Source organism: Lagopus muta, chromosome 3, assembly GCF_023343835.1.
Source record: "Lagopus muta isolate bLagMut1 chromosome 3, bLagMut1 primary, whole genome shotgun sequence".
Taxonomy (NCBI): Eukaryota; Metazoa; Chordata; class Aves; order Galliformes; family Phasianidae; genus Lagopus; species Lagopus muta.
The window spans coordinates 91,926,755-91,947,000 of NC_064435.1; the positions used below are offsets into that span (position 1 = coordinate 91,926,755).

The 20,246-nt window shown below is 38.4% G+C and overlaps 1 protein-coding gene across 1 annotated transcript in view; it reads right to left on the minus strand.

Annotated features, from left to right (window-relative positions):
• Positions 1-20,246, minus strand: part of ADCY1 (adenylate cyclase 1) — a 153,949-nt gene that overhangs the window by 15,870 nt on the left and 117,833 nt on the right. Inside the window, exons 9-14 of the mRNA XM_048939798.1 lie at positions 17,671-17,865; positions 15,753-15,850; positions 12,780-12,864; positions 8,875-8,964; positions 5,904-6,160; positions 4,144-4,270 (exon numbers count right to left, since the gene is read on the minus strand). Of these exons, the coding sequence (XP_048795755.1) occupies positions 4,144-4,270; positions 5,904-6,160; positions 8,875-8,964; positions 12,780-12,864; positions 15,753-15,850; positions 17,671-17,865 (852 nt within the window). The remainder of the gene's footprint in view (positions 1-4,143; positions 4,271-5,903; positions 6,161-8,874; positions 8,965-12,779; positions 12,865-15,752; positions 15,851-17,670; positions 17,866-20,246) is intronic.

The following is a 20,246-nucleotide window of genomic DNA, read 5'->3' on the forward strand; positions in this document are numbered from 1 at the left end:
GAGGAGGCAGAAAACTTGTGTGGTTAAACAAGGGCCTACTGGTCAAACTGAGAGAAAAAAAGAAAATGTACAGATAGTGAAAGCCAGGGAAAAACAGGGATGCTGTCCAGACATGAAGAGATCATATGAGAAAAGGCAAGGATAGAATTGAATTTGGCAAGAGATGCAAAGAATGGATTCTGAAGGTACAGAAGAAGCAGAGTGTACACCCTCTGATAAATGAGAAGGGAGAACTAGATTCAACAAACATGGAGAAGGCTCAACAAGTACACAACAAGTCCTTTGCCTCAGTCTTGAATGTCAGCCAGGCTTTACACATCACTCTCACATCCTTGAGCATTTAGGCAATATCCATCCAGTTGTAAGAGAAGATCAAGTCCAAGACTTTTCATGAGACTGAATGTACAAGCCTATAAAGTCAGATAGCATGCATTCCAGGGTCCTGAAGGAACTAGATGGTGTGGTTGCCAACCTGCTCCCCATCATATCATGTCATATCATGCCATGTCATATCATATCAGTCATGGATGTCAGGTGAAGTTCTCAGTGACTGGAGAGAAGAATAATCACTCCCATTTTTAAGACAGGGATAAAGGAACACCTGGGGCTGGTAAGCTGCACATTTATTCCTGTGAAGATCATGGATGATCCTGGAAGGTATGTTAAGGCACATGCAAGATGAGGAGATGATCTGAGATAGCCAGCACAGCTTCATCAAGGGCAGATCTTGCATGAACGATCTGGTGGCCTTATTTGATGGAGTTGACAGCATCAGTGGACAAAGGAAGAAAATCTGATGCTATCTTCCTGGAATTACACAAAGCCTTTGATACGGTCCCACACCACATCCTTGTCTCTAAATTAGAGCAATATGGATTTGAAGGCTAGACTACTGATGGGTAGAGAATTGGTTGGATGTTCACAGTTAAGAGATTTGAGGTCAGCAGCTATTTTTCCAAGTGGTGGCTGATGACTAGTGGTGTCCCCCAGGGGTACATCAATGACATAGACATTGGGACTTGAGTACATCCTCAGCAAGTTTCCAGGCAACACCAAGGTAAGTGGTTCAGTTGATACAATAGCAGAAAAGGATGGCATCCAAAGGGACATGAATAGGCTTGAAAAGTGGGCCCACATGAAACTGATGAGATTCAACAAGGCGGTCCCAGGTATATGTACAGAATGGGAGAATAACTCACGGAAAGCAGCCCTGTGGAAAACAGCTTGAGGGTCCTGATGGAAAAAAGCTTGACATCAGTGATCATTGTGTACTTGCAGCCCAGAAGGTGAATTATATCTTGGGCTGCCTCAAAAGAAGGGTGACCAGCAAGGTGAGGGAAGTGATTGCCCCCTATCTACTCTGCTCTTGTGAGACCTATCTAAGGTATTGAATCCAGGCCCAGGGTCCCCAGCACAAGAAAGACATGGAGATCTCAGAGTGAGCCTGGAGGAGGGCCATAAAGATGATGAGAGGGTTGGAGCACCTCTCCTACAAAGGCAGGTTGAAGGAGCTGAATTTGTTCAGCTTGGAGAAGGCTACAGTGGGTAGCCCCCATTTTAGGGGGGTAATTTTTCACTGAGGAGGTGGTGACATTCTGGAATAGGTATCTCAGAGAAGTTGTGGATTCTCCATCCATTAAAGGCCAGGTTGGATGGGTTCCTGGGCAACTTGATCTAGCAGCTGATTTAGTGGGTGATATCACTGTCCCCAGCAGGAGCTAAATGATCTTTAAGGTCTTTTCCAAACTAAGCCATTGCATGATTCCATGATTCTGTAGTAGTAAAAATTCTTTTTCCAGATGCTAATCCAAATTAAGCTTACAACTTCATTTTTATAGCATTCTAGAATATGGCAAATTTGACAGCAGCAAAGATATTTGTAGGTTCAGGCCCTGAATTAAATTACATTTTGTTTACCTATCAGTTTCTCTAATTCTCAAAACCTTTAAGGTTTCCTCAGTTAAGCTCTCAATACCATATAGGGTCTAAGGAAAAAAAAATGTATATGGGTCAGGATATAGAGAATTAAGAACAAGTCAACACAATTAAGCAGGGGTAGATAAAAGGAGTAATCCATCTGATGCACTGCATGGACAGTGATGTTGCTCAGTCATTAGCATTTGCTGTTCTCTTCTGAGCTGGACATATGTGGACGGTCATTTTTGAGCATTCCTGAATTAAACTGTTTGTTTTGAATGACACAATTGGGAATGTTCTTCAACTACACACAGTGTTTTCTATCGACAAAGTGTTCTGAACAAGGATAAATATGACAGCACTGAAGCAAGACTTTGTGACCCTGGTCTTGTTGGTGAATTTCTGTCCAACCTTTGATGACCAGAAGTAAACATAATCATAATATAACAACTTATGGAGACACCAGCTTGTTGCAGTTCCAGTTGTTTCCTTCTCAGAGAAATGATGGCTTTTCTTCTCTCATGAAGAAAAGAGATTCAAGGAGATATTTGAACATTGAATGTATGTAGGACAACAGAATGATATGAAGAAAAAGCTTAGCTAGCTCTGTGTGACCTAATCTAGAAGATCAGGAAGAATATATTCATGAAATTAGTGTAGTGCTCCTTTGGAACTACTTAGTCATGTTAAAAAGCAAAGTATAGCAGCTTAGTTCACTGTATAATCTATGGATACCAAGATGTCACAATCACAGTACAATCAAGAGAGTTAGGCAAAGTGGACAATGATATCAAAAGAGAATAAATGGAAGGCTTACCCTTATGCTAGGCTCACCACAAAACACCAGAAGGAGGGATCTCCAGATGAGATCCTTCCCTACTGTTAGCCAGCTCTTAAATAGGTCTAGGAGGGGTGCAGCCTGGCTCCACACCTTCCGGCAGCACAGGTGAATTGCCTTCACCTGTGCTCCTCTGGCTGACTCATGGCTCACCTCAGGTGATCAATCAGAGGTTCAGGCCGTGACTCAGTAGTTCCGATACATTCACACACTATATTAATTCTGCTATGTATATATTCTGCTGGTGCTCATGCTGCACTCTCTGTATGGACTGCACTTACACTGTACAGACATGTCAAACATAAACTTTCTGCAGATCACCTAAGCTTTTAAGTGATCTGCTAGGAACTTTAAAAGGATGTGCTATCAATGTGAACTATATTGTATCTGCTTTGCTACTAATGCAGAGTTGGGTATCCGTATCTTTTTGTTCCTTGCAATCTTTCCTTGTGTTCTTTGCAAACAAAGGTAACAATTAAAGGTGAACTTAAAAAAGATTTGATCTTATTCAGCAGTGAGAATTCTAAAACTATCCTATTGCACAGCTCTGTAGGGAGGAAAGCGAACCAATAACTGGTATTTTCTGGATCTTTCTCTCATCTTCTAGTTTTCTGCCCTTCAGGGGCAAATGAAATATTTTCCCTTTTTGTGACTCATAAAATCCTAGTGCCTACTCTCTGAGATAAAAGGATGTATAGGCATTACTCTTTCTGAGGCAAATAAGGAAAAGGGAGGGGCACTTGGGACTACAGAAAAAGGATTAACATAATATGGATGACAGGTATTTACATCACTGGCAGAAATATTATTCAGATAGCTAAATAGCAATAAAGCCTTCATCTTTTTGCCCCTATTCCTGTTGGCTCATTCAGGAAAGTTGCCATCATGATATTTATGCACTGACTGCTGGCTCAAAAACCAAGACAGCTGTATTTTCCAAAAAAGTTAATTTTTGGGGTATTCTAAAGAAGTTGGGAAAGAGTTCCATAGTTCCATTCCATTGTGTAAGCACATATCCTTTTATCAGGTGTATTTTTTTTTTTTTGTGGGGTGTGCTTTTTTGTTTGTTTGTTTGTTTTGCTTTTTAATTTACCTGAACATCAAATTCTTTTTGCACTATAATAAGAAAAAAAAAAAAAAAAAAAGAAAAAGAAACCCAGACATTTAATTTCTTTATCTCAACTTCATAGTGGTAGTGTCAACTTCCCAGCTTGAAATTCTCTCTATTCATAATGTACCTTAGATTACATTATGTCATCAATGATGTGCTGTTAATTTTGAGAATGCATTAGTTCCACTAATTTGTTCTGACAGTATTTCTAAGTAGTTTCATAAAGTCAGATATACACTTTCTGTGTACGTAAGTATTAGAAAGTCCTATGACTTACCTGCACAGCCCAGAGGTAGTCCAGACGTAGCTTCAAGTCCACCTGTCTCGAATGCAGTGCCAAAGCACAAGAAAATAGCAAAATAGCTAGTGTTGGTTCATAGCCTCGCATATAAAAGGATCCACTCCTTAAAAATAAAGTAAAAGTAAAAAGGTTATTCCAGGTTCTCTAAGCACTGGACATTTTTAATATAAAATCTTTAATTTGGAATCTGTTCGTGTCCCCTAATGTCCAGCCTTTTCCAAAGTGGCTCATACTGGCAGGGAGGTAGGTGATAGTACTATGACTGCATCTCATCGACATTCAGGTTCTCAAGGATTTTATAATTATACTCATTACTGTAATGTGTTGTAGTGGAATAGCCAGGTCACAGTCTAAACCAGTATGTGAGCACCTGAGAGCCCAGAGCGGGGCAGCCTAGATCCACCCTTCCTCTCTCTCACTCTCACTGGTGCTTCTGGTCATGCTTCTGGGAGCGCGTATACACTCAGAGCCTGCTTGGCTTGCCCCCGCCTCTGGCTCACCAGAGTTCAAACCAGAGAAGGCTGCATTCCTCAGCTCACCCTTTTTTCCAAACCCTTGCTGAAAAGAGTGAGTTGATTTTGATATTTTGTTCTTTAGTGCTTGTATCTCTCATAAAGGTTCTCTCATTGCCTTTGTTTGCTTTATATGTTTGCATACTTTCACTGAGAAAATATAAAAGCCCTCAAAAATTCAAATGTTACTGAAATTAGAATTGGTTGAGGGTTTCTGAAATATGGAAGTGAAAACTTTAACATTTTTTTATATATTTCATATTACAATTAGACTGCAGCATGATCAGATGAAATATATTAGCATGAAACTTCAGAATAATGGGACAACAGTTCCCCAAAATGATTCAATATTATTAGATCCAACAATATTTCTCACATTCTGCAAAGGATACAATCTACAATCTTGAGCAGCACTTGAATGCTAGAAGGCAGTTACCTAATGAGGTTCAACAAGGGCAAGTTACAGTCCTACGCTTGGGGAGGAATGACTGTATGCATCAGTACAGGTTAGGGGCTGATCTGCTGGAAAGAAACTGCAGAGAACTTAGGTGTCCTGGTGGGCAACAGGTTGACCACGAGCCAGCAGTGTGCTGTGTGGCCAAAAGGTACATTAAAATGAGCATAAAGGGAGGACATCCTTCCCCTCTACTCTGCCCTGATGAGTCCGCATCTTGAATAGTTCTGGACTCCTCAGTTCAAGAAAAACAGGGAACTACTGGAGAGAGTCCAGAGGAGGCCTACAAAGATGACTGGACCATCTCCCCTGTGAGGAAAGGCTGAGAGACCTGGGACTGATTGTCTGGAGAGGAGAAGATTGAGGGTGGATCTTATCTATGCTTATAAATATCTGAAGGATGGGTGTCAAGGAGATGGGGCCAGGCTCTTTACCACTGCCTAGTGACAGGACAAGGGGCAATGGGCACAAGCTGGGATACAGAAAGTTCCATCTGAACACAAAGAGAAATTTCTTTGCTTTGAGAGTGGCAGAACACTGGAACAAGCTGCTCAGAGAAGTTGTGGAATCTCCTCTGGAGATACTCAAAACCTGCTCGGATGCTTCCCCATGCAACTTACTGTAGGGAACTTGCTTTAGCAGAGGAGTTGGACTACATGATCTGCAGAGGTTCCTTCCAACCCCTATGATTCTGTGATTCAGAGATGAATAGTAAATGCAATGACCATCTATAAAGAAACACCATTGTTTTGACTTTGCAAGACACCTACCCCACTGCTTTTCTGTAACCACTGAGTTCCAGAATAACTATGTACAAAATAGTAACAAAAAGCAGCAGTATAATTTTTGGCAAGGAAGATACACGTAGAAATATTGCCAAGGTGAGAGTCCCCACTACACAGGAAAGGAAAGCATAGTGAGCTGTATCACATGGAAGTTCATTCATTGTTTTATTTGTTCCACCAGGAGAAATGATAACTATAGAACTGCTGGAATTGGTATTCCAAACCCAAGGCATGCAGCCAACCTAGAAAAGATAGGAGAGGAGAAAAGAGGAGAAAGTTAATTGTGAAATGAACAGAAATGCAGCTGGTGTGGGGATTGACTGTAGTTGAGTACAATAAAACAATTGGGAATAAATGGATATAGAGTTCCCAGACAATTAATTGCTCTAATAAAATCTTCTTGAAATGCTATGTTTTGTGTGGGATATATGTTTTGTTCACTAGTTGTCAGCAAGACAACTAATTAAAGCCTGGAATTATTTGAGCAGTTTCCCTTTCAGTGCTCAAAACCAAAATATTTTCAACCCAAAGTAAGTGTGAAAAACTTATGAACTTCAGAAAGCATTTTATATTGTTATTTGGATGAGAAAGCCCATATATAGATGTGTTTGATTTGTGAACTATGTAAGCCATATCAATTTCAATTAATCAAATATAAAATAAAAGATATTTTAATTTTTATTTGAAAAAGTAGGCATGGATAAACATATCTTCTCTACCTCAGAGATAATTCATCTATCACATATGATTCAAATATTGTATCTTGTCTCTTAATATCCATTCCACATAGTTATCTTTGATCAATTTCTTCTCTAGAATAGGATATTAAAAAAAAAAAACCCACAACTTTTTTGGTACACGATGATTTTTAATCAGATTCTTTCAAAGGCAATGCCACATATAGATCTCAAACCTCTTCGACAAGGAAGGGAGGAATCAGTGGCAAACAGCTGCAGTACAGTTTTAACTGCACTCCAATCTTCACGCTTTACTAAGGGAGAAGATTAGAGCTAACATAAATGAGGAGAGTGGGACTGCAGTGTGAAATTGATTTTAACAGGAATTGCCACATAAGCCCTGCTCTGTACTTAAGCTTCTTTTCTGAAGTGTGTTATTAGACCGTTTTACTTTATCCTAACCACCAATAATGAAATTTTATAGCATGCTGTAAAATAACTGAAAATCTGAAAGGTGATCAATGAATATACAGGACTTCATAGTAATTCAAATAGATGAGACACTGCAGATAAATGTGAGTTAAAATACTGATTAACATTATGAAATGAAATTGTAAAGGCTGAGGTGAAAAATCAATTCAAAGTGATTTTGTTCAATGTCCTTAAAAATGCTCTTCATACTGCAGTCATCTGAAAAAAAAACCATGCATGAGGACTTTATGAATGATGTGCAATTCTTCCAGGAAAAAAATGCATCTGTTCTGTAACTAAGTAAAATCTCAATACCTAGCTTCTCTGCTGGATGAGAATTTGAAGAACCAGTGTTTTCTACTGATCAAACACTTATCCTAAGTATTTCAATGGATGAAGGCTTTTATTTTTATTTTTATTTTACTTCAATAAGGGATAAATTTATATTCATGGCCTATTTTAAGTTGTAACTGGATGATCCTTATTGGAGTCCAGAACTAAATTCCAATCTTCCTTCTGCTGAAATTTGAAATTCAAGATTATCTTAGCTATTTACGAGTTCTGTATTTTATTTTCACTGTCTATTATCTCGGTCAAGTAAGCATCAAGTATATAGGGGATGATCCACAAAACTTCACTGTCATGACATTCATCTAAGTCTAAAAGTGAGATGTACTTTTGTACAGCAACTTTTGGGTTGCTGAGAGGCTAGCTAGACCGGAAGCACTGCATATCTATTTAGGTTTATAGGCACATGAGGAATCTGTGTGCTCTTACACAGATGATGTTCAGGAAATCCAAAAAATATCTGAATATCAGGAATTCTTGGTACCCCTCAAGACATTGGATCAGGACAAGGGATCCTCTGCCCATTCAGTTCAACTTGATAGATTTTCCCAGGGCACATCCAGGGACCAGTGAATACATAAAATATGAAATAATGAGTGTGGCATCACAGTCAGCATTGCTCATGAAACCACTGTCTTCTTATTGCTTAGAACACACTGCTTGCATCCCACAGAGAGGCATGGTTTGAGACATCTGCTTCCTCAGAAGTTCCAATTCTGTTTAGCATGCTATTTTTGTGTGGATTCTTTCCTTTGGGTACCTTACAATATTGAATTCATTCATGGACAAAGTGCTGAAATTGAGTGCTGAGAATTCAACAAAGCAACTGCATGCCAAATATTTAGGCATTCACCATGTAGAACTAGCTGTTAAAGAAACTCAGTTTTTCAGAATACTGAGCACGTACTTCACATCAGCTCCTCAGACAATAGATTCAAGTGGACTGTATAAAAAGTACAGTGTAAAAACCTCTTATTCTACATCATCCAGATTTCTAAGATTTTTTTTATCTTTTCTGATCTGTCTAGACATAAAATATCTCTGTTACCATGCAGAAATATTTTCTATTAGTTGTCACACAGAAATAACCTTGTGACCATACATTGTCTGTCACATTATACTAGCCATTAAACTATTAATCAAGTTTAACATTTAAAAATAATTTTTCCATAAAGAACGTGGCAATTGCAGATTTGCAGTGATCCTATCTTTAGATATAAAAATTTCCACAGTTTTTGTCTATGTATTATTTATACGATACGCTAGTAACTTCGCCATTCCTAACTCAGTACTCTTATTCAAGATTGTGAAAATTCAAACTAAACAAAGTAAGTTTTGAAGAAACTTGCTCTGCCAACAACAATAATTAAAAGAGTTAATAATTAATCGTTGTACATGCTCACTGGTATCTGTAAAACATTGTTCTTAAACAGAAAGCTAAAGTTGATTTAAATACTCACCACACATCCTTGAGCCACAGAGTATATTAAGATCACAATAAAAATACATAAAATGGTACGAATTTGTATTGTTAGGCACCCTGGAAAACACTAAGAAAGAGAAAAAAGATTAATACATATTTTAGAAATATTTTTAGAAGTGGAGTTGTTACTATTTAGTGGCTTTATATAGCAAAGAAAGTGATGTTTTCCTGCAATGTAAATTAAGAAACAAGCATGCATTTATAATTACATATATATGTAGCAGTAATAATTGTGACTATATGTTTTAATAGCAATTGCATTTCTGGGGTAATACACATGAAATTATGATTACTATACATTATTTCTCACTAAAATTAAAATTCTTTGGACTATTAGTAAGATGCCCATTCATAATGCAAAGTGGGATGGCATTAGACTTTTTTTCCCGAGGAATGTATACAACACATGTTTTGCCTTGCAAATTATCAACTTCAGATGAACCAAGAGAACATACTGTGATAGCATGGAACTTTGGAATGGTATTTGTGTCTTCTGCTATAATAGTCACACTAAATGTCAGGATAGTTTGAATTATCAGAACCCGTTAAAAACACTGAATTTGTCAGAGCAGAAACAGCATTGGGAAAAAAATGTCTAGTGGAATAGAGTCTTGTGAATCTCTTACTCATCTCCATGAATGAAACGTACGCCAAAAGATGAGAGAGGGAGGACAAGTCTGCCAGGGTATAGTATTTATGTTTGTTCCAACCCATACTGTGTTGGTTTTATGTGGCAATGTTTCAGTAACAGCAAGTGGCCTTTGTGAGCAGTGCCCAGCAGCTGCCCCATGACAGATCAGAGCCAGTTCCAGACATCTCCAAAAGAAACATCTGGAGCTGGCCAGAGCTGAGCTGGGAGCAACACTGGCTGTGATGGTGGAAGAGAAGGTTTAGGAAAGGGAAAAACTGTTGTGCAAAAGCAGCTTAGAGAGAAGAGTGAGAAAATGTGAGAAACAGTCCTGCAGATGTCCAGGTCAGTGCAGAAGAAGGACAGGATGTGCTTCAAGTGTGGAGTAGAAGTTCCCAGCAGCCCACAGAGAGGTCTAGGGTAGAACAGGCTGTGCCCCAGCAGTTCATGGGGCACCATGCAGAGCACATCTCTGCATGTAGCCTGTGGAGGAGCCCATGGTGCAGCAGAAAGCTGTGGCCCATGGACAGCCCCCTGCAGAAGCAGGCCCTGGGTCAGAGCTGCAGCCTGTGAAGAGAAGCCTGCAGTGGAGCAGGAGGTCTGAGGGAGCTGCTGCCAGTATGGACCCATGCTAGAGCAGTGCCCTCCTGAAGAATGGGCACAATAGTACCCCATAGGTGCAGTACTAGAAGAGCTGCAGCCTGTGGGAAGCCCACATGGGATAGAAAGGATGCAGCCTGTGGGGGAATCCCAGGATGGAGAAGAATAGAGTGACAATGAAGGAGCAGCAGAGATGAAGCAGCCTCCATTCCCCATTACCTCCTGCCACTCAAAAGGAGGAAGGAGAAGAGAGAGTGAAGGTGTTTTTAGTCTATTTTTAGATTCTCACTGTCCTATCTATAACTAACAATAGGAAATAAATAACATGAATCTCTCTCCTATGGTGTCTGTTTTGCCTGTGATGGTAGTTGTAGAGAGATTTCTCTGTCCTTATCTCGACCCTTGAGCCTTTTTCTCTGTTTTTTTGAGGAGGGGGAGTGAGAGAGCAGCATCGTAAAGATTATCTAGTCTGTGTTCTCCTGCAGGTTTTGACAAATATGTTAAACAGGACAAGTCACTTGGGTAGACCCCTGTGGTACTCCACTTACTACTGCCTTCCAAGTGAAGTATGACCTGTTATCTGAACCTGATCATCCAGACTGGTTTTCATTTAATCATCAAGATGTTTACTCTCCTAGACCAAAATCTATCTCTATATACGAAGCAGCTGGTTCATTTTTATCCATATGTATAAAATGCTGTTATAATGCTTTTGTACAAGGAGATAAGTATATTCAGTTAATTCAGTGTGCAATGAAGTTGCTCGCACAGGATAAAGCAGTAATAATAAAATGCTGAGAATTTCCATAGTTTGAAGATAATGCTGCATGGTAAATAAGTACAAAGCAAAATGCAGATTCAAAACAGTTCCAACACATTGCATAGACATTTTTCTTGGTGTGTGTTGTGTGTATGTTATAAATATTAACATGCTAGAGCAGTGGGATAAAAAGGAAAGTAAAATTTTAAAAGGTAAGGTATAAGACACATCTGACCGAATGCTCTGATTAAAGCATAAAATGTTTATATTTCTGACTTTTTGGTCATTCTAAAACAGCATCTGCTCTTTCAGAACAGTACAGCATTTTGGGCTTAATTTTCTTTGTTTTATTTGTGGGATTTTTATTAACTAAAGATGTAGTGTTAGATACCCTAAATGCTAGGTAACCAGTAATGTTCAAAATTATTATAGTGATTTTACGAGTAAGATTATAAAGCTTGAAGCATCTTTTAATAATTACACTTTATACTTCCTAGTGTAATATAATGCTAGAAAAGTACCAGAAGAATAACTTGAACACAGGAGTCCCCAGTTCACAATTCTGTATTCATTACACATAATATATTATAATTTATTTGATATACAAGACAAATTTGTCCGCACTGCTATATTCTAAATTTTAATTTTTTTTTTTGTTTTTCTAATGCTGGATTTCATCCAATAAAATACTGAATCTCTAGAGAAACCTGAATAAGTTATAAATCCTGCTGACTGCTGAAACAGACCTTAAGTTTGCACTAGCCCCAGGGAAATTACATAAAGTGGAACAATTTCCCACAAACTCCATCTGTATCTAATGATCATGCAACACTTAATAAAAGTACTGTTCCTTCATGAAATAAAAGAGATAATTAAAATTACTCCTATAAAATTGTCTAAGTTTATAAAGATCTGTTATGTACCAGATACTCTGCTAAGATGCTATTTATGTTTCCATGAAAACAATTACCTTTCTCCTGCCAAAGGCCATATTTTCTAACTAAAAATTAGTGTGTGCTAATCAGCAGAGCAGAATAACTGTGTAGGTGTTTCTTCTGATTATTTTCTGAAAAAAAATAATAAATTTGGTTTAAGCCACCACAGATAGTTTTCATCAGAAAATTAGTCTATAGATGCTTTGTTCTGATATAGTAGACCTTCTCTCCTACAACAACCAGATGTTCTGCATTATTACTGTTGTGAAAATGTAATGGAGAAGAACTAATTATTTCTTAAGATTTTGAAAAGGCCAAGAGTGTATTTGCAAGACACTTTACCAGGAAAGTGGTTGATTATTTGACAGGAGTAGTTTTGAAAACAAAGAGGAAGTTAGCAGCACTTCACACTTAGATACTAATTGCAGTGGAAGGATTCATGCTTCCTTGTCAGAAAGGAGAAAAATCCAGATTAAAGCAGCTATTCATCTGGGCACTTGGATGGTTTTAGTAACTAGTGGTAGGTGCTCAGGGAGAAATTGCAAAAAAACCCCACCAACCAACCAACCAACCGATCAACCAATCAACCAGCAAAACTCCACAACCCCCTAATAATGATAGGACTGAATGCTACAGTGCTGAAAAAAATTATTCATGTAAAAGACCATTGCAAAAAAAATCAATCAATCAATCAATCAAACAAACAAAAAAACATAGCATTAATAGCACTGAAGGCTACAATGCTGGAAAAAGATTATTCATGTAAGAGATCTGTCTTCAAGTGAATAATCGTTTTTTTTTTTTAAATGCCTGCAGTTTTACTCAGCAATGATCTTAAAAAGCAGATAGATCTCAGATCTCACGCTTTTGGAGCACGCAATGATGGCTTTGTAGTTCACTGAAGAAACAAAGTGTAGCCACTAAAAGAAAGAATAATAAAAAAATCTTAAATCACTTACTTGTACTCTTGTGACATGTAGGTACATAATACAAGCCACTAGGAAGCATATGCAGAACACCAGGAGAACAAGAACTATGGTACTCCTAGAATCAAAATACAATAGGTTAATAATAACATAAAATACAGTAAGTTAGTACTTAACTCAGTAGCAGATATGAAAACAAAGAGCAGAGATGTTTTTCTGAAATGGTGATGGACATATGCTGGAGGATTTCCCCCTGTGATTTTATTGTAAAACTAACCATTTCAGGGAAAAAATCACAGTAAAATGTGCTGCTTTCAAGAATGAGAAATCAGTAAACTTTCTCGTTTGTGGCACACACTGTGATCTTAGCAAGGGGATCAAAGCAACTCAGAAATTCACCTATAGAGGGTGCAAGGAAATACACTTTCTAATTTTGGACTAATGCAGAATATTCAGCATGATGACTCCTATAAATGGAGAGCGCAACTTAGTTGATCTTGGCAACTGTGTATCAATTACTACCTGCTTTTCCCTTCTAACTTCTCCTCAAAGATTCAGTAATCAGAGCCCAGTCAACTCCGTCATTTATCAAGTCAAATAACGTCAGACTGGACTGCACTCCCTTCTACCGACACAGAGCAACTCCTTCCATTTGAGTCTTCCTCAAACAGTAAGAAAAATCTTATCTTTCGTGAAGATGCTGTAATAATTCTTGTAATTCTTAATCTTCATTTTTCTGCTCTTTCAAAATAGGTTTGTTCTTAATTAGGAGTACAAGCCTAGTACTTCCCTTACTCAACAACCTTACGTTATTGGAGCAGTACTTTATAGATATGGCAAAAATTAGCCCACTATTACTGGTGCTTTGATCATTTTTAGGGACTTCCCATCTCCTTGCCAGCTATGGAACCAAGCATGCATTTCAAAGCATAAGATAATCTTCACACCTTCTTTTCTAGTCCTGTGAAAATAACATGCATCTTGCTATCAGTCTTGAAAAATTGCTTATACCAAGTTTCTAACAGTAGAAGAAAATGAGAAGTCTTTTGCTACATGTCAGTATTTGCTTTTGATTTGAAGTTCATGCAAGAATTTATGCAAGAAGTCATCAATACACAAAAAGGGATAACGCTGTGATGTAGTATGTGTATCTAGAACCAAGAAGTAACTTGAGATTATAATGTGGATTCTGAATAGAAGTATTAATAGATAGCAGGCTCCTCTATATTTTTAGAGAACTGGAGTGTATTTAGGATGGTAGCACTGCAAGGAAGCAATGGAGAGAACATGACTGCAAGTGTCTTTCAATGCAACAGTATCCAACCATTCACACTAGTGCTGAGTGGGACTTTGAAAGATACTGGGCTGTTGCCAGAAAAGAAGTTTTTTGAATATGAACCTACTGAGATATCAGAAAGATCGATCATCAGGGTTTTTAGTGGCTAGGTTGTATTTTTGCCTTAATAACTGGAGAGCTTAAGTTGACAAGAGTGTAGCCTTTATTCCATCAGACACATCTGAGGATATAAATATGTGTTCAGCTGTCAAGCTGTTCTGCTGAGATGATTACAGGAACAGTGAAAATGTCAAGCTTTTTGTGCATTTATGCAGCAAATGTCTTTCTTACAACAATTTTTTGTCTAGATTTTTTAACTTTCCCCTTGGAAGACTGTAACACATATTGAAGACCATTGTTATCACCTCTCCCATTATAGTAACACTTTACACTTCTTGTCTTGGTTTTTGCATTTGCTTGTCATACTGAGAAGTACTTTTGGCAATCTGAAGAGCAACTTTAAGCTCCAGGTTTTGTGGAGAAGGAAAATTTCTGGTATTTTCACAGTTTTAGTCAAGCTCGTGGTTTCATCTGTGCCACAGCAAGGAAAGAGTCACAGTTTGATTGCCTAAAATTAAGACTGACATGTTTATTGGAAGATGTTACCATTCAGTATGTGGCTTTTCTAGCTTGCCCAATGATGAACCAATCCATTTTCATGGCATAGAGTGTTCATGTTCTGCTGTATCTTCTATTATCTGTCACATAATAGCTGAATCTGAAAACCTGTCCAGCTTTTTTTTGGAGTAATGCTACTTTTTGGAAAGGCTAACAATTATCATGGCAAATATTCTTGCAAATTCAGTCTAGTTCCAGTGACACTAATGCTCTTTATTTCTCCTTATTTTAAATTCCATGGAATTCAAATTCTTCCACCTACTGTAGGTGTACAGAAGTAGATGAAATAGTTCTCAACTGTGCTCCAGTTAGTCAACAGAAGTAATTTGTCTGGAAACCAGATGATTTTTTGCGAGTTACTTCGAATTTTTCAGATGTAAAAAGTAAAAAAATTATACGCCAGTGACTATTATTAAAATTAACAATGTGTCCCTCAAACTTTCAATTAGAAATAATAGAACCATATAAGAGTGTTATTCTAACTAGAGATTTATGAATAGAAAAGATTTGAATTAAAATGAGATTTTCTAAAGTATTATCCTGTGGCCCATTTCATCTCCATTGAAATCCTGATAATTTATAAGTGTGAATGAAGTTTACTTTTGATATTCTCATCTGAAAAATGAAATAATTATCAAGTTATTGAAATTATTTGAAATAGCATCTACTTGTAACTTAAAGATTTTTGGAATGAAGTCTAATTTGTCTGTAGTAAACATTTAATATAGCATTGACAGTACTTGAATTAATACATTATAGTATTCAATAATGAGCACCAAATGCATTCTCAAATACAACATGAATATGTCTGCTTTAGTGCAGCCAAGCTCTGACTACAGTTCACGTAAGAATGGCCAAACTATATTTGTGGTTCATTTGCACAAACGGAAAAGTTAAGTTAGACTGAGGATATACCATCAGAGACTCTCTTAATTGAGAAGCTACCAGTCTGGTTGCTAATTGCCTTTCCAGAGATGATAGCATTTCAGTTCTGTGCAGGCTACTTGAAGATATTTTAATTTGGATTATAGTGGCAAAAGATAGAAACTTACTGTGGTATTATTAGAAGGTAGACAAGGCCAAATAAGGCAGCTAGAATTAGTGAGAGAACTACAGCACTGGTGAAGTATTCATCCTGAAGCTGGTGGTACTGTTAAAGAAAGGAGACAATGAAGACAGTGAGCATTTAATATATACCCAGCCAGCCACTCACGCTTGTCCACTCTTCGCAAGAAAGAGCAACAACCTAAGGCCACTTCACAAGCATAAATATTATCATTGCTTAATTCACAAAAAAAAAAAAAAAACATTGGATGAGGATAGTCTACAGAAGTCTTTGCTTGACAGGTTTATTTCATCTCTTTCTACTGGCCTACCTATTTAGCTTTCACACTCAAATTAAACAAATCCAGGCCAGACACAGGAATATGTTTATTTTTTGGATCAAAAATGATTCAGCCTTTTTTTAAGCTGAAGAAGGAGGTGCTCCTTTCCTCCTACTCTTATTCACCACCTCCAAAACATCAAAAAACACTTGGTGCTGCTTTTAAGGAACACTGTCATCTGAAGCGCTCAGGACAGCGCACAGGTGCTACTGAGAGACTCAGGTTCACTTTTAAACAATTATTTTCCCTGATTCCACTGAAGCACAGTCCCTACAACAGAAAAAGTTGTTTTCCCAAGAAGTTCAAAAATTCAATCTTCTTTTACCACCTAATGTTAGAATTTGCTTTTGTCAGAACAATTCTAGATTTGCACAGAAATACTCCTAATTGGGATGTGATAATAACATCAGTGCAAGCGACTCAGTAGAGATCCACACATAGAAGTTAAAATCAATGGAAATTGAGGCCGGGTTTTCACATACTTTAACACTGTAATGCAAGAATAGAGACAATATACCGAGTCTTGCAAGATGTAGGATTTTCTCAGGAAACAAAGTTTACAGTACATAGTTCATTATATATATATATATATATATGTTAGTTTCAAGTTGGCTATCCACAACAAGTACAAGTGTGAAATACAGAGTAGCCTGGAAAAGCACATTAACTGCAGAGAAAAAAAAACATTTCAAGGAAATTTTGGACTATTTAAACTTCATGTTATGATATTAAAAGAAGGAAAAAAGAAACAGAAAAAAAAAAATCACATGAAAGATTTGAAAGATTTGAAAGTTCTAAGTATTTCTAGAAACACAGTACAGTTGAATTGAAACATCTCAATTAATCTTTGCCCTCCATAAGTGGAAAAATAAAAAAGAAAAATAATTGGATTAGATTGGATGTAAGGAAAATGTTTTTTACAATACAGGTGGTTAGGCACTGAATCAGGCTGCCCAGAGATGCAGTGGGCATTCCATCCCTGGACACATTCAAGCTTAGGTTGGACCAGGCTCTGAGTAACCTGATCTAGCTGTAGATGTTCTTGTTCATTGCAAGGGAGCTGGACTAAATGACCTTTAAGTGTCCCTTCCAACTCAAGCAATTCTGTGATTCTATGAAGATTCTATGATTTTATAACTCTTCCTATATATTTATGTGCTTACACATCTGAAGTAAGTCCACAGCTTTCAGTACAGTATGTGGTGTACCAAGAGAATTAAGTATTCATTTATATTTTATAGGATTGATTGGATCAGTCCTCATCAGACAACATATGCAGAAAAGTGTCCTCCTATCATCAAACCTTTTACAGAGCCAGTGAATCAGTAGGCAGTCACAGTGTCATGAGAAAGTATGAGGAGCTTGAAACATAGAAAGATTCTGATCTTTCTTTTGCCTCCTCCAAGTTCTTCCATAGAAGGTAGAGACAATTTTTCCCTTTTAGCTAAAAGACAGTCCACCAGATTATTTAAAGGTAGTGAGAAGAATTTAAATACTGTCTACAACAACAACAACAAAAAAAGCAACAACAACACAATGCTCATTGGTCAATGAAATCAGTAAATAAGTATTTGAAACTCCTTACTTTCTTTTCACGCTCAATTTGTTTATACTTCAGTGTAAAGAAGTTCAGGTCAGCCATCTCAGACTCAGTTTGCCGGGCCTCTATCAAACGACTGATGTATCTGTTTACTCGAGTTCCTGGAGTGTTGTACACAACATTGGTAGAAAAAGAGGAACGATTCCTGAGCTTTTCAGAGGCCGTCCTTAATGCTCTCCTCTGTAGCACAGATGGAAGTCAGAAGCACAGGCTTTTATTAGCACAGAAATTTAACGTATTCATATTCTCTCAAGTTCACGGTCACTATGAAGAATTCATTAAGAAGAGCAACCATATAGGATCTTCTTTCAGTAAGATTACCATCTTCTAAGAACTCCTTAGATTAAATCCTGATCTCATTATTATCAATAAAAAAATGCCCACCTCATTCCAGGATTTCAACCATCATCATTTTCTTTATATGCTGCCCTGAGACTTTTTCTCCACCAAGGAAATAATCAGTCTGCTGAATGACAATGGACCACAGCAATTAATCAGTTGACATATCAGTTCATAACAAATATGTGTACTACACCTGCATACTTAATACCTATGAAGAGGGCTCATCATTGACTGATATGTTATTTTGGTGATTGTAAAGAAGAATGAACCTTAGCAAAAGTAAAATAACTTTTCAAGCCCTGTTTTGCTGGCTTCATATGTAGAAAGGAGCTTATTCTATCATGAAAAATAATCTTGTGAACATACATGGACTAAAACATTCAAATCAAATCTTCTGTTTTTTGTTAGTCATAGCAGAAATGCTAATTTGCCAGCTGTGCAACTGAAGCTCCTTTTTTGTTTGTTTGTTTGTTTATCTCCTTTGGTAAAAGAGAAAGGAGAACTGGCTACAACACATAAGGGGAAGACTGAATACTAAATGAGTTTTTTTGCCTCAGTCTTCCCTGGCAATCGGGATTCCTGTATTTCTCATTTCCCTGAAGCTTGCACCCCTGGTCCTCTAGGTGGGAACTGGGGGAGTAAATCCCCCTACGCTTTAAGGGCAGAGCAAGTCCGAGACCACCCCATTAGACTGAATGTATACAAGTCTATGGGGCCAGAGGACGTGCATCCCAGTGTCTTAAAGGAGCTGGTTGATGTGGTTGCTGAGCAGCTCTCCATCATATTTAAAAAGTCATGTCTGTTGGATGAAGTCCCCAGGGACTGGAAAAAAGGAAATATCACTCCCATTTACAAGAAAAGGTGGAAGGAGGACCTGGGGAACTACAGGTCGGTGAGCCTCACTACTCTGCCTGAGAAGATCATGGAACAGATCCTCCTAGAAGACATGTTAAGGCACACAAGGGACAAGCAGGTGATCTGAGACAGCCAGCATGGCTCTACCAAGGGGAGGTCTTGCCTGATCAATCTAGTGGCTTCTGTGATGGAGTGACAGCATTGGTGGACAAAATGAAGGTGACTGATATAATCTACCTGGACTTGTACAAGGCCTTTGACGTGGTCCCCCACCACATCCTTATCTCTAAATTGGAAAGATACAGATTTGAGGGGTGGATAAGCAATTGGTTGGAAGGCCATAGACAGAGGGTTGTAGTGAATGGCACTATGTCCAGGTACAGACCGGTGACAAGTGGTGTCCTACTGGTGTCTGTCTTGGGACTGGTGTTCTTCAACATCTTCATCAGTGGCATTGATGATGGGCTCAATGCACCCTCAGCAGATTTGCTGGTGACACCAAGCTGAGTGGTGTTGTTGACACATTAGAAGGAAGTTAAAACATCCAGTGGGACCTCAACAAACTTGAGTGGTGGGCCCATGTGAATTGCATGATGTTCAACACAGCAAAGTGCAAGGTGTTGCACTTGGGTCAGAGTAACTCCAGATACATATATACAGACTGGGAGAAGAACTCCTTGACACTAGCCCTGTGGAGAAGGACCTGGGGGTCCTGGTAGATGAAAAACTGAACATGAGCCAGCAGTGTGCTTTTGCAGCTTGGAAGGCCAATGGTATTCTGGGCTCCATCACAAGAGTGGTGGCCAGCAGGGACAGGGAGGTGATTGTCGCTCTCTACTCTGCTCTTGTGAAGCCCCATCAGGAGTACTGCATCTAGGTCTGGGGCCAAATACTGCAAAGATGTGGAGCTGTAGGAGAGGGTCTGGAGGAAGGACATGAAGATGATCAGAGGGCTGGAGCACCTCTCCTACAAAGACAGGCTGAGGGAGCTGGGCTTGTTCAGCCTGGAGAAAAGAAGGCTGCAAGGAGACCTAATTGCAGCCTTCCAGTATTTAAAAGGGGATTATAAACTGGAGGGGAATCAACTTTTTACTTGAGTAGACAATAATAGGACAAGGGAGAATGGTTTTAAGCTCAAGGAGGGAAGGTTTAGATTAGATGTTGGGGGAAGTACTTTACACAGAGTGGTGAGGTGCTGGAACAGGCTGACCAAAGAGGCTGTGAAAGCCCCATCCCTGGAGGTGTTCCAGACCATCTTAGATGGAGCCCTGGGCAGCCTGGTCTAGTATTAGATAAGGAGGTTGATGGCCCTGTCTGCGCAGGGGGGTTGGAACTTGGGGTCCCTTCTAACCCAAGCCATTTTA